This window comes from Trifolium pratense, linkage group LG5 (genome assembly GCF_020283565.1).
Source record: "Trifolium pratense cultivar HEN17-A07 linkage group LG5, ARS_RC_1.1, whole genome shotgun sequence".
NCBI classification, from domain to species: Eukaryota; Viridiplantae; Streptophyta; class Magnoliopsida; order Fabales; family Fabaceae; genus Trifolium; species Trifolium pratense.
The window spans coordinates 3,469,581-3,483,700 of NC_060063.1; the positions used below are offsets into that span (position 1 = coordinate 3,469,581).

The 14,120-nt window shown below is 30.8% G+C and overlaps 1 protein-coding gene across 1 annotated transcript; it reads right to left on the bottom strand.

The window, feature by feature from the left end:
* Positions 1–3,193: 3,193 nt before the first annotated feature.
* On the bottom strand, positions 3,194–5,389 carry LOC123885205. The gene is made up of 4 exons (XM_045934478.1): positions 5,237–5,389; positions 4,552–4,735; positions 4,393–4,456; positions 3,194–3,923 (listed from the first exon to the last, which is right to left on the bottom strand). Exons 2-4 carry the CDS (start codon positions 4,692–4,694, stop codon positions 3,636–3,638), a joined length of 495 nt encoding a protein of 164 aa, XP_045790434.1. The 5' UTR covers positions 4,695–4,735; positions 5,237–5,389; the 3' UTR covers positions 3,194–3,635.
* Positions 5,390–14,120: the final 8,731 nt, after the last annotated feature.

Genomic DNA, 14,120 nt, shown 5'->3' on the forward strand with positions numbered 1-14,120 from the left:
ACATAACCTATCATGCTTTTATTTTTCCACTATTCCTTTTATCTCCTCATTCTCCTTTCATCCTACATCACTAACATTGGGATACAAGACTATGTCCATATATCATTTTCAATAGATGATGACAATGACATGTTTCCTATGAAAAGAAAAGTATAATATTCAAATCCATTATGCAAATTTGCCTTTGGTATTGTCCTTTTCATCATATTTTCTTCCCCTATGTCTATCACATAAGCCACCAAAAAATACTTATTTCTTCCAAATTGTTTTAGCCATTAGTAGCACCACCCAATCTCTGTGAATGAGAAAGTCCCACGCAACTTCTAATTTAGTTTTGCTAAGCTAGAACTTAGTATTTATCACAACGTGTATTACAAAGTATATTACTGTCCAAATGTGTTTTAATCTCTTAAAATTGAGTATTGGGCCTAACTCATCCTTACAAAATCGGCTTGTAAGGTGAGGATTGCCTCTAGTATATAAACACTTAGTCAGGCCATCTCTCAACCGATGTGGGACTCTTAACACACCCCCTCACGCCCAGCACTATTGGGCTTGGTACGTGGATATAAACGGTAGGTGGCCCGATAACGGAAACCTGATAACATGTGGCCCAACGGATCGTGGAGAGGCTCTGATACCATCTTAGAATTGAGTATTGGGCCTAACTTATCCTTACAAAACCGGCCATCATAGATCATATGATATGGTGTGGTTCAAATGAATTTTATAGTAGTTTTTGTCAATTATCTTAATGGCTAAACTGATATTTTAAATACGAAGAAGTGAAGAATTTTGAATTTAAACTTAACTTTTTACAAATTAATATCCCTGCATACCAGCAATCACAAATTGACTTGATCGTCAAAGTGACTATAGATATGTCACTTCGTCAAAGTGCTTCCACAACTCTGATAGTCGATCTAGGTCTACTCTAGATTTCATTATAAAATTATAGGCTACATGATAACATGTCACTTTGTACATTATTAACGGTGTACCAATATTATTTTAGCAAAAAAATATACTATTGAACTTCAACAAAATCACAATACCATTATTATTTTGTCAAACTCACCGTAATTTTAAACATGCATTAAGACTTTCATAAAATGATCACTCAATCTTCCATAAACAAATAAGTTAAGGAATTTCTCACAATAGCATAACTAAAAATAATATTTTCAAATTTTATAGAGATAAAAGGCAAATATTTTTTTGCAAAGATCAAAATCAAAATTTATCTATTGAGAAAAGGAGAAACAAATCAGTGATGTCCTCAGCACAAGGTGTGCCAATAGAGACCACAAAAGTTTACAAGAGTATCAATGAAATACAATCAATGGAAACTTATACAAAGTAATGGAGTCGACCGCCAACAATGAAAATTTGATACTAAAGTTACATTCGTCAACTTCAACCACCAATAAGAAAATAATTTGACCTTATCTAGTATTTGGTGCATAGAAGAAGTCGTGTTCCTGAACAACCTGTGATTCCGCTCTTGCCACGTAATCCAGACACAAGCAAGCCAAATGAGTTGCATAAAGGATCGTCGTGCTCGCTGACCATCTATTGACTGAGTGAACTGAACAAAGTGATCAAATAAGCTGTTAGCGTCTACCACCATAGAACCAATCCAAGCCCGAACCATCGACCAGAGAGAACCAAAAAAACTGCAAGAGAGAAATAAATGATGTATCGTTCAGTCTCGCCGCATCCAGATACACAATAACACGCGTCCGCTGGAATGATACCTCGAGTAACCAAGTTTGTCTTCGTTTGCAACCTATCCCTCAAAAGTCTCCATGCAAGAATCGAAACCTTCAAAGAAACCTGTCTATGCCATATAAGACCGTGACCGTCATCCAAAGTGATCATATCCTGAGAAGTCAACAACTGATACGCGCCACGAACAAAATAACCATGATCGAGATCTGACAACCACTGACACTTATCTGAAATATGTGCATGAGGGAGCCTTGAAGAGAAAACAAAAACATATTGAAGCCTCTTATAAAATAATCAAGAGTTATTATTTATTAATATATCTCAATGATATGATAATTCATAGTTTAAATATCATATATTAAGAATCATAAAGAAAAAATCTACCATATAAAATTAAATTGGACCGTAGATATTGGTATGTCATATCTATCAACCATCAACAACCAAACAAACACTTATGACCACACTACATGTTTCCACCGCCTTAACCACTTTCAATAACAACAAAACAACAAACACACGTTTCTACATTTTTTTTGTACAGTTGTTTATGCTTCTCTAACCCCACACAAATAATCTCTCTCTCTCTCTCTAACTTCTCAATCAACCTTTCCACATCCCAAAATTAGCTAATAATTCAATAACTTCTACCAATCAACCTTTCACACCATTCCACAAATAAACACCTATTTCTATAGAATTAAATTTAGATTAGGGGAGCAGCATGTTTTATGTGAGGTCAAGAAGTACTACCAATCTCATTAGTTGTAGGTTACTTGTAGTATAAGGTTATACTTCTACGCAATAAACGATTTCAGCCATTAATTTAAGATTGAGACCGAACGGTTTGATTATACAATAAAATCATCTTTAAATGATTTTGACAAATTAAATTTCCACCTTTATTAAAAATTTAAATAGAATTTACATTTAACTTTCTGAACTAGAACCCTAAACACAAACACATAGATGGTGCGAACAGAAGGTCTAATCATCTATATCAACTAATAAACGCCCTTTCAATGCAACAAATAGCAAGAGAAAGATACTCACCCCTAAATATGGTATCTATCCAATATTCCAAATGAATATAAAGGACAAATTATTGATTAAAATACTAGTATTATTATTCATATTCACAAGCCCTCCAAATATGACCATAGTGTTGCACTATGAAGCTTCCTAAGATTCTCCTCAAATAGTGGTATCATGTTTTTATTATTTCTTTACTCATATATGACTACACGTTACTGGTTGTGGTTGTAAAAATAACATATTCAAACCTTGTCTTTTGACTTTAGAATAATATTCAATGTATAAAAGAAAGCATAATATATATATATAAACAAGATCTCTTTGATATTATCAAATAGGTGTGATACAGACAAAGAAGGCACACACAAAATATTATATTTTACAGGACATTGGAATAATTCAATGTATAAACATTGAAAATGATAAATATGTATAAACAAGATCTCTTTGATATCATCAAATAGGTGACACCTACAAAGAAGGGCACCCACAAAAATATATATTTTACAAGATTTTCAAACATTAACCCTCACTTTCCTCCAAATTACAATTACAAAAGAAGGATGTGTTGAGTTTCAAACTCTCTTCAAGAACCTAACGAGAGAAAGAACAAGACTTTACCTTACCCTTTTCCTCCCTCTAATAATAAACATGTCTTCTTATTATTCATCAAAATAAAAAAGCAAAAAATAAAATAAAATTCTCACCATCTCAATTTTACATGACACCTTAAACTCATGAACAATTTATCCAAAGACCATTTTATATACATATATCTTACATTGAATTAAGATTAGCTTCCTTTTGACACCAAAAACCTTAACTTGCTCTTTTAGAACTATTTTGCTTTTTTCTGTGTTGGAAATGAATTATGCAACAGCTGAAATGCTGCAGTTGCGCCTATCCCTACTATTTAGACAATCAAAACCTTCAATCCTAACTGCAGCTTGTGTGTGACCAAATTTCTTTGGAGCACAGCCTCGAGCCGAGGAAGACGGTGAAGAGGGTGCTGCCATGGAAAATGGACTAAAATTTCCATGACCATTGCTTTTACCAAATTGCTCATCTTGAATCACAGGATTTGAAGCCCTACTAGGTGGAGATCCACAAAAATATGGTGGTGGTGATGATGCCATTAGGTCCCCAAATCTGTCACACTGCAAATACCAAATTGAAACAAATTATTGTTAGATTAGATATCATATTTTATTTCAAATTTTCAATCAACAATTAACAACATCATCCAAGGTTTTTATGATCCAAGATTCAATTCGAAGATAAGTAAAGTCGACTAATGATTGTTTTAGTCAGGATCTATGAAGCACGGACACATCAACACCGATAATAATCTGAAAAAATAACATATTTCAGTGTAATTGTCAGTGCCGGACATGTCTAACGCCTAATCTGAGGAGTGTCTGTCATAGGTCAGGATTCAAACTCAAGTTTTCAAACAAAAACGATAGTCCTTGACGAAACTCATTAAACTATAGCAAAATCAAGTGGTTCAACAACATTCAAGCTTGATTTAAAACATATTTGAGGAATCACTTGAATGAATAATTTTATTTATGAAAAATTAATCCTTTTTATCATGGAAAATTAAGATTTGAAATAGAAATAAACCTTGGGGAGAATGATATCTAGTAGATCTTCCCTAGCTTTTGAATCTTCAATCTCTGATTGGTAGCTGCTGATTATATAAGAACAAATAAGAAAGTTAGAAGCTTTACAAAATAAAATTGAAAATTGTGCAAATTAATTAAATAAAAATTGGGAAAATACCTGATAAATTGTGGCTTAAAGGGTCTGATATGGTTGTTGTTCATATGACCAAATCTGCGAGGTTTAGGGCAAACCACAGATTCCATCCTCATCTCTTCACAGCTTCTCATGGCGTTCTTCTGCTGGTAACCACAGTGATTCATCTTTTCACAAATTTTCACAAAGATCTTATAACAAAGAACACCTACAAAAATGAATAGAAAAGGTTAAAAAAAACTATCCTTTTTCACAATTGGTTTTGTTTATATAAATCTAAACAAAATTGAAACAAATCCAATTAAATTAAATATATAAAAAAAAATCCAATTTGCTCAAAATTTGATTTTTTTTTTTTTCCTTTTCCACCCAACACTAGACATTAAAAATATCATATATCCTCTTTTTTCATAAACAAAATTGAACCAAATCTAATCAAACAAAGAAAGAAAAAAAATTGCTCAAAATTTGATTTTTATTTTTTTTCTCTTCCAACAAGAACCTAGAGAGATTTTTAAGAAAAATAGATTTTTAGAGGATTAAAACAAAACCCTTTTCTACAAAATTGTTGAATTCCAAAAGGGGTTGAAAAAATTGAGATTTTTTTCACAGGGGAATAAAATCAAACACCTTAAGTGCAAGTTTAAAAATCTGTAAAAAACATAACGTTTTGAATTGATATATGAATAAGAGAAAAGAAGAGAGTTACCTGAGCTATGCTGGCTCAGAGACTCCTCAGAGAGGAGAAAGAGGAAGAAAAATGGAGCAAAGAAAATTTTGAGACTCAAAGGAACAATGAGATTAGATGGAGAGAGAGAAGAGAGTTGAAAGGGGTATTCATATAGGTAATAAAAAAGGAAAAAGAAATAGCCATTAAAATATTTCCTTATCAAAAAATTAAAAACAATTAAATATGGTCTTCTTTTTTTCTTTTTCTTTCTTTTTTATTATAAAGGAAAATTAAATATGGTCTTCACAATTTACTTACCATACCTGATTTATTTTCTCTCCTAAAATAATACTAGTATAATGTACTAGTATAAATTAGTTTATAATATTTTTATACAAAAATAAATTTATTTCAAAAAAATGTGATGAATATATAATATATAAATTTGTCTATAACAATTTGCTTAATTACTTGTGAAAGAAGTTTTACTTGGGCACAAACTTAAATAAAACAATTTAAATCAAAAATTAATAAAATAATAATTTAGTGACATAATTTCATCTCTTTCTCTTTTTATTTTTTCATTATTGTGTGTGCTCAAACACCTTTTTAATTTGTGGTTATGACTATTGATTGTTCATCATTTTTATTTAATTTTTCAATCAGTTTTAGACTTTATTTTAATTAATTTTCTTAGTTTATTCTAATTTTAATCACTTTTGTGTAGAAATTTAGTTCATCCAATAACTAGAGAAAATAGTTTGATTTGTGTTGATTTTTCTCTAACCAGATAATTCTTGGAGTATTATTATATTTTTGTGTGTTATCAGGTGCACCCTTAGTGTTTGAAGTGAAATAGTATCATAGGAGTTTCGGAAAGTCAACTATGAGAGTTAGTGATTCAAGCAAGAAGTTTGGAAAAAATTAATCAAATCAGCCACGCCCAGGCGCCACTCTGCCACGCCTAGGCGCAGTTCTGCTCACTTCAACATGGTTCAACACTAACTTGTCACGCCCAGGCGCCACTCTGCCACGCCTAGGCGCAGTTCTGCTCACTTCAACATGGTTCAACACTGACTTGTCACGCCCAAGCGCCACTTTGCCACGCCCAGGCGTAGCTCTGATTTTCACATGCCACGTCAGCCACGCCCAGGCGCAGCTCTGCTATGCCCAGGCGCAAATCATGCGTTTTTGAAGTCTATATAAGCCCAAAAGTCATATTTTATTAGGGTTCAGAGAGTTTTACATAGAATTGAGAGAAACACTTTGTTAAGGTATGAGAGGAGCCGTCGTTCAACAACAATCATTGGAGTTGAAGCTTCTCAACATCGATCTTATGTGTAATTCTTTCACTTTTCTTGATTCTTTGTAATTCTTCATGAGTAACTAAATTCTCTATTGTTAGGGATGAGTTGAATTTGGATGAAAACTCTATGTTATGATTTGATACTATCTATTTGAATGAATTTAAGTATGTTGTTTATGTAATCTCCGTTCTTAATGCTTTTTATTACTTGATCACTTTTAAATTGATTTACGATTCACGATTTGAAACGAGAGTGGAATTTGTGAATGCTTGAAATTACATATTCTTGCCTTTGTAGTCTAAAGATGGATGTAAACCCTTGAAATCATTATAATTTCTGATATTCATATGTTTATTCTTAATTTTAAATTCACTAAGAGATTAGGGGTTATCTTAAGAATAAAGGTTTAATCACTAAGAGATTAGGATTAAACAATCTAGGAAATTGGTAACAACATCTTGAATGAATTCAATATTAGGATCAAATTAATAATATAGAGTTAGAACCCAAAGGATACTCATCCATGACATTTTTATTATTATCAAATTTCAAAGTAATTTTCGTTGTTATTATTATTGCTATTGCAACCAAACAAACTGAAACCTTTTGTTCAATCGAGTAAAAATCACAATTCAACAGTATAACGCGATCCTTGAATTCGACACTCGGTCTCACCGTTTTAAATATATTACTTACACGATTTCGTACACTTGCGAAAATCGTCATCAACTATGTAAGTATTTTACTTACTTGTGACTCAATTCACTGAAAAAAAATTATATATAAATTAAGATAAAGTTAATATATGTCTTAAGTCAATTTTTTTTTGAAGAAGTTAAATTAGTCCACCCAAATTGGCATCAGAGATAATCGAACCTGAGACCTTAAGGAGGAGCACACTCTCATATCCCAAGTTAATACCACCAGACCATCTCAAGTGGGTTTATGTTTTAAGTCACTTGTTAGTGTACTATAGAATTTTGTATTAAAAATTACATTTTATCTCTTTAAAAGTAAAAAAATTGTTTTGTTCAAGAGATTATTAATATTTGAAGTATCCTTAAAGATACATGTTAACATGACGCATAAATTAATATATTGTATTTTTATATATAATTTTTTTACCTATTGAATTAATAGAAAAAAAAAATTGTGATAAAAAATTACTAATATATAAGATATTTTAATATAGGACACAAATTTATATATAAATATAAAAATTGTATGTTCAGAATTCCAATGTGGATGAAGGAGTTAAATTTATAATTCAGAAGTCCAGAGATGATTCTCGTCATTCCTTCACTCGTGCATCCATATGGAGATTGGTGAGATAGATAACTCAATTGGTTAAGGTAATTGAGCTAAAGGTATAAGGAGTTAGATGTTCAAGGTTCAAGTCCTCACAAAGAGAAAAACTAACATAAGAATGAAAACTCGATTTTGTTCCATCACAATTTATCCCGAATCTCCCACACAATAATCGAGTTTAACATTTTTATATGAAAGAGAAGTTAGTTCTTTGTTTAAATTTAACTTTCTTAATAAGAAGAATTAATTTGTTTTTTGCGTAAAAATATCATGAAGTAATTTATTGTCGAAGACTATATCGGATTTGCAAAAAAATTATAGCGAACTAATCTGAATTTTTTAGTTGAGAAATAAAGAGTGATTTTTTTTTTTGGGTTACCGGTTACAAAGTTTTCACCCTCATTTTTTTTTAAATGACTAATATTAGTTATCCGTTTGTTAGATTAATATTTATTCTCCTTTGCTTGGGATTGAACTTGAAACCTCCAACTCATTTTAATTTTTAGCTCAAAATAGTTGAGTTATCTATCCACCTCATTTAACGGTGGCTAACTTCGTTCAGAAAACATGTGGAGCACATAAGTTGCATCTTCCACTCTCAACCAAATTTTTTAGAAAAATTTGTTGTTAGTAAGAGTGAGAAATATTTTTTTGAAATAGTCAAAACTAATTAGTTGTTTGATTAATTTTTTTTTTTTACCTTTGCTTGACCCCAAACCTCACATTCCTTCAACTCCTAGCTACTCAAACCAATTGAGTTTTCTAATTACCCAAAAATATTTTGAAATTATATCACTCTATATATTTTTGTCATTTATATTGCTCTTCAGTTAATAGCACATAGTAAAAGTATCAAATTTTTAGAGAGAGAGGGAGGGAGAGAGATGAATGAATTGTTGAGATGATGGCAGATGAATAGTAGGATAGAATGAACCGGAGAGGATTTAGATCCAAATATTTTATGAGTTTTGCTAATGAGTGTCTTGGAGCACTCTTTAAATATCTTAAATAGTAAATTTTTATGAAAAAATTATAAAAATAAAAATGTGTGAAGTAAATATATTAAAAATTAAAATGTTTAACTTTTTTAATAAATAATTTATTTAAATATAATATTTAAAGAGTGTCCCGGAAACAATCATTAGTGTTTTTCATATTTTATTAATATATGATAAGGTGCAGAGATGATAATGTATGGCCGCAGATATGGACCATTAGATTGATGATTTTGACATTGGATTCTGTGAAATGGAGAATGGTTGTTGTGAAGTGGATTTTGTTGATAAAAGCAGACAAAGAGATAGATCAAGATCTGATTTTGATTTGATCTAATCTATTAATCCACATGGACTGAGACATGTTTGGTTGTGTTTTCTCTTTTTGGCCCTCCATTCTATTCATGCATCTCTGTATTGTCCTCTTTTTGTACGGTTCATAACATGCATTTCCATTTTATTTTAAGCATGTGTTCTTTCCTAAACTTCTTTTTTAATAAAGATTAATCATTGCATTTCATCCCTTAAATATAGTGAAATGAACGAGTATATATGGAAGGAACAGAGTATATATAGATGAAGAAGAAAATAACAAATATGTTGAGTAATAAGCAAAGATTGTAGATCCGAGATCTCTAACCAAGATGAATGGTTGAAGATAACGATCACACAATCAACAATGTGCAAAATAAGAGAGTTTTGAGGGAGAGGAGGTTACAACTTCACTCACATTACACATACTAACAACTTTCCCTATTACATGTATTTATATTACTCACTTCCTCACATATTCCTTTCACATGGAATGGTCCTTGCGCATTCTCTTTCCTCTGCAAAGTTGTTGTGCGCGCAATCCGTTTCCATCTTTCACGGGCTTGCTTGCTTGTGGGTCCTTCACCTCATCATTTGTTGAGTCACTAGCTTCTAGATGTTTCCATCTTTTGGCTTCATTACATATAGTTGAGAACTTGAGATGATAAAAGGTTGTAGAGATATTTGATATATTGACTTTGAGTTTGAACTCATATTTTTTTACTTTTTAATATTTAATGTGCATGAGTTTCGTGGTTAAATTCGATAAATAGACCTACATAATAAAAAAGAATTGATGAATTCCTAAATAGTATATGTGACTATACAAATAAGTACGAGACCCCTATCTAGCCTGCAGGCTTTATATTCAAGCAGGGACGGACCTATGTTGTGGTGTGTGTGGGCTAGAGCCCCCACTATCATTTTGGAGAAAATATATATACTACCCTATACTTTAAAAGAAAAGACCACACATAGAGATGATTTTACCAATTAACCATATGTACCCCACATATACAATAGAGGTAAACAATTATTTTGGTTTGTAAATGTCTAAGAAGTTATCATTATAGTTTTTTATTGTAACAAAATTATAAACAAATCTAAAAATGTTTGTCTTATTTGTTATTTTAGTTTTAGAATTTATTTTTAACTAGTCAAATTAATCATCAAATGTGTTTTTTGTTGATCAATTTAGTCAATTTATGATTGTTTGCTCCGTAAACAAATAACTCACATTGCAACCCTTCATAGAAGGTGGATAGAATCCTCCTACTAAGATGCAGAGTACAGACTGATTTTGCATGTATGGATCGGGGTTCCCCTTATACTCTCTTTAATAAAAAATTGCTTAAAAAAAAAAACTCACATTGCAAATCCCTTGATTTTTTTGATTATTTTAGTTATTTATAAAGAGTGATATTTTTATAGAGATTATAAATGTTAACTATTTTTAGAATATATAGAAAAAATAAATTATATTCTAATGTGTAATTATGTTTTAAAAAATAAATTTTTATATATTTAATACTAAAAATTTATACATGTGTTGCCCTCACTATTCAAAGTTTATGCGTTCGTCCCTGTATTCAAGGGTCCTCTTACATTTTGTTCGCTAAACTCTATGGTATCTACAAAGCCCTCTTGCTTGCCAAAGATATGAGTATTGATGAACTTGTTTGCTACTCTGATTCTTTACACTGCGTTAACCTCATCAAATGTCTCAAAGTTAAGTATCATATTTATATTGTGTTGATATAAGATATAAAGGAGTCAAACCAATGTTTCTCTTTATTGCACACTTAGAGAGGAAAATCAATGTACAAAATTCTTCGCTAAATTCGGAGCCTCATCAGATGCCAACTTCTTGACTCATGATTCTCCTCTAGAAGGTGTTTGTGATACTCTTAGGAACAACGCAATCGAAACCTTCTTTGTTCTTGAATAGTTTTTTCTTTCCTTTTTAGCTTCCTTACTAAAAAAAAATGAGGACGTCTGACACTTGGGTATACATCATCGTTAAAATTTTTAGGAAGAGTTTGCCGCTCATTTAAGTTTCACAAGACTTGAGGAATTAATCTTTACAATTGCACGCACAAGATACTTGATTTACTCTAAAAATAAAATATGACTAGTACTATTTGTTTATGTAAGATATTATTTGAACTTATCTACACTAGCATGAGAAGTGGAAATAAAACCACTTGTTTTACCATATATACTAACAATTTATTTCCACTAACAATAAATTAAGATCCGATAGAAAAAAAATTGGCCGTTGGAAAGTGGTTTTATTTCCACTAGCAATAAAGTGGAAATAAAACCACTTGTTTTACCATTAACTCTCTCTCTCCGTTAAAACCACTACTTGCATACATTTTTTAGATCTCACACCATACTTGTCTTGCATCTTCTACAATTTTTTCATGTTCTCTATTCTTTTTTCATGAATTCTACTACTTTATTTTTCATTCTCATAGGTGAAGGAGAATATGTTCTCGCAGTATCTCAATATCATTATTTGAGATATACTTCTCACTTTTCTTTGCTCTCAAATCATAATTGTTTCATGTTTTTGTTAGTTGATGATACAAATCTGAAGGTTCTGGTACTGGTTTTTTTAATCTAAGTTTTTAATCTTCTCAATTTTTTTTTTGCTAAAAAAAAGCTTGTTTATGATGTTACCCGTACCAAACTATCCGACCAGACCCAAAACTGTTAGACCCGAAACCCGTCAAATCTGAATGAGAATTTGGGTCGAAATGGGCCAGTGTTCATCAACCGTGGATTGGGCTGGTTTTGGGGTTTTGGGCCCATACCGACCCAAACCGGCCCGTTGTCCACCCCCAGTCATTCATATCTTAGTAAAAACTAAAACTTTTTAAAAGCATTATGACGTCATGTCTCTTTATTCTGCAGCTATATAGTGAAGCCTAGCAAGCATTGTATGTACATTTCACCTCCATCATCTTGGTTCTTTAAAATATGTATTCTTTAATGTTTCTTGCTATTTTAAGGTCATAGTATTTTCCTCACATTTTAAATTTTAAAATTTAGGCCAATTAATTTTTCAATTTCTTAAATTAGACCTAACACTTAAAAAATAAACTCTCATCGACAAACAAAGAGGCCTAACACTTTTAAAAAAAACGTTATGACTGATAAGTTTTAACTGATGTGGCAATCACTAAATTGTATATGTGGATTTTGTGTCATTATATGAATAAAATATTTTATTATATTTTTTACTAACGTGACAATAATATTCATTCTAGATTTTTATTATATATTTTTTAATAATGATGTGTTGTAATCAAATAATGGTAGACGTATTTTATAAAATAAAAATAATAATAATGGTGGGCGTAATAAATTTAAAATATATGGACATGATTAATTTCGTTAAACGGACATAAAAATAAAAAAAATAAACTTAGATTTTTATTATATATTTTTGAGCTATTATTTGTTGTACATTAAAATGGTTGAGATTAGAAGAAGACTAAAGAAATCACATAAAAAATGAATGAAATTTAACGGTTGAAATTAGAAGAGTGATGAGACCACATAGAAAAAGAGAGGGAAAATGAAATTAGGGTAAATATAGCTTTTTGAAACAAGCTTGGTTTTCACCCTCTGGTTCCTAGGGGAAGGGGCCCTAGTAGTCCAGAGTACGGGGCGAGTTCTGGCATCAAGTGATTTCAGTCCCCTCCCAAATGTAGTTGCGGGGGATCGAACTGTGGTACTCCCTACTTAGGATAAAAAATGTAAATTTTTTTTAAAAATAAAACACTAAGAAAATGTATGATTTAATTTGCTAGATTTCTAATTATCGGTTTTTAATTGTTTAAACTGTGCAATGTAATTTGATGGTGTTTTCACATTTTAATTGTTTAAACTGTGCAATGTAATTTTAGAAATAAAGATAATAAATCACAAAACAGAATGAAAATTTATACACACCTCTGAGTAAGTTAAGTCGAATTATGGTGAAGTTGTTAACATGAGACATTGAAATGTGAAAGATTTTTTTTTTTATAATAGATTTCAATATTGTTGAAGGTGTTATAGTATGAGAATATATATAACTTTCCAAATCACACGTGATAATAACTTTTCAAATCTCACATGATAATTATTCTCTAAGTTTATGATTCTGTAGAAAAAAAAATTATTGATAAGGAATGACATAAAAATATTTTTGTGATGAATAATATAGTCAACAATAATTTTGATATGATATACTTTTAAATTTGACGGTGCTTATTAATTACTGCACATAATTTTAATCACAATTGGTATACTTGCCATAGTGGTTGCAAATATTGCCTTGCATCGAAGGGTTGCGGGTTTTAATTCTAGTCAACACAAAATTGTATTATTTTTTAATAAAAATTGCAAGATAAAATGGGGGAAAACAGGGAAAACAAATTAGAGTTTAGGGTTTGTTTGTGTATACAAGCTTATAATATAAAAGATTTTGGAAAAATCTAAAATGTCTTCGGCACTTCTCTTATATTCTAAGCTTGTTACCAAATGTTAGTTGGTTCAATGGTATTTGGCGCTAAACTTAATTCAATATTTTTTACTAATTAACTAAACATGTTAACCATTATCTTAGTGTTTTTTTTTACAGAAAGAAAAAAATCATTGGACTTAAAAGTTATTTTTTTTTTTAACTAAACATGCTAAGAAAAATATACTTTTTTTATGTCTTTTTGAACTTAAAAGTTTGTTCATGTTGAGGAGTATGGTTGATCGTATTACTGCAAATATATATCAAGGTGATATTTATGCAAATAGTAGTTGACTTCGGGTATATATCAACGTGACCATATTATTAATTACGAAAAAAATCACTCATTCACATTTGTTTCTTTTGCTAACAATGTATCCTAACATTTCCGGATCAAAGAAGATTGTTTTCTGAATGGGTTTTGGGTGTTGGCGATAGAGAAATTGAAGATGAAAACGACGATGATTTAGAACTTGACATTCCAT

Bases quoted from the DNA above. Each gene is read 5' to 3' on its own strand.
- LOC123885205 (XM_045934478.1), bottom strand. From the start codon at position 4,694: ATGAATCACTGTGGTTACCAGCAGAAGAACGCCATGAGAAGCTGTGAA. The intron at 4,457-4,551 runs GTATTTTCCCAA...TATAATCAGCAG, and splicing joins TTTAAGCCACAATTTATCAG to CTACCAATCAGAGATTGAAG. The intron at 3,924-4,392 runs GTTTATTTCTAT...TGGTATTTGCAG, and splicing joins TAGATATCATTCTCCCCAAG to TGTGACAGATTTGGGGACCT.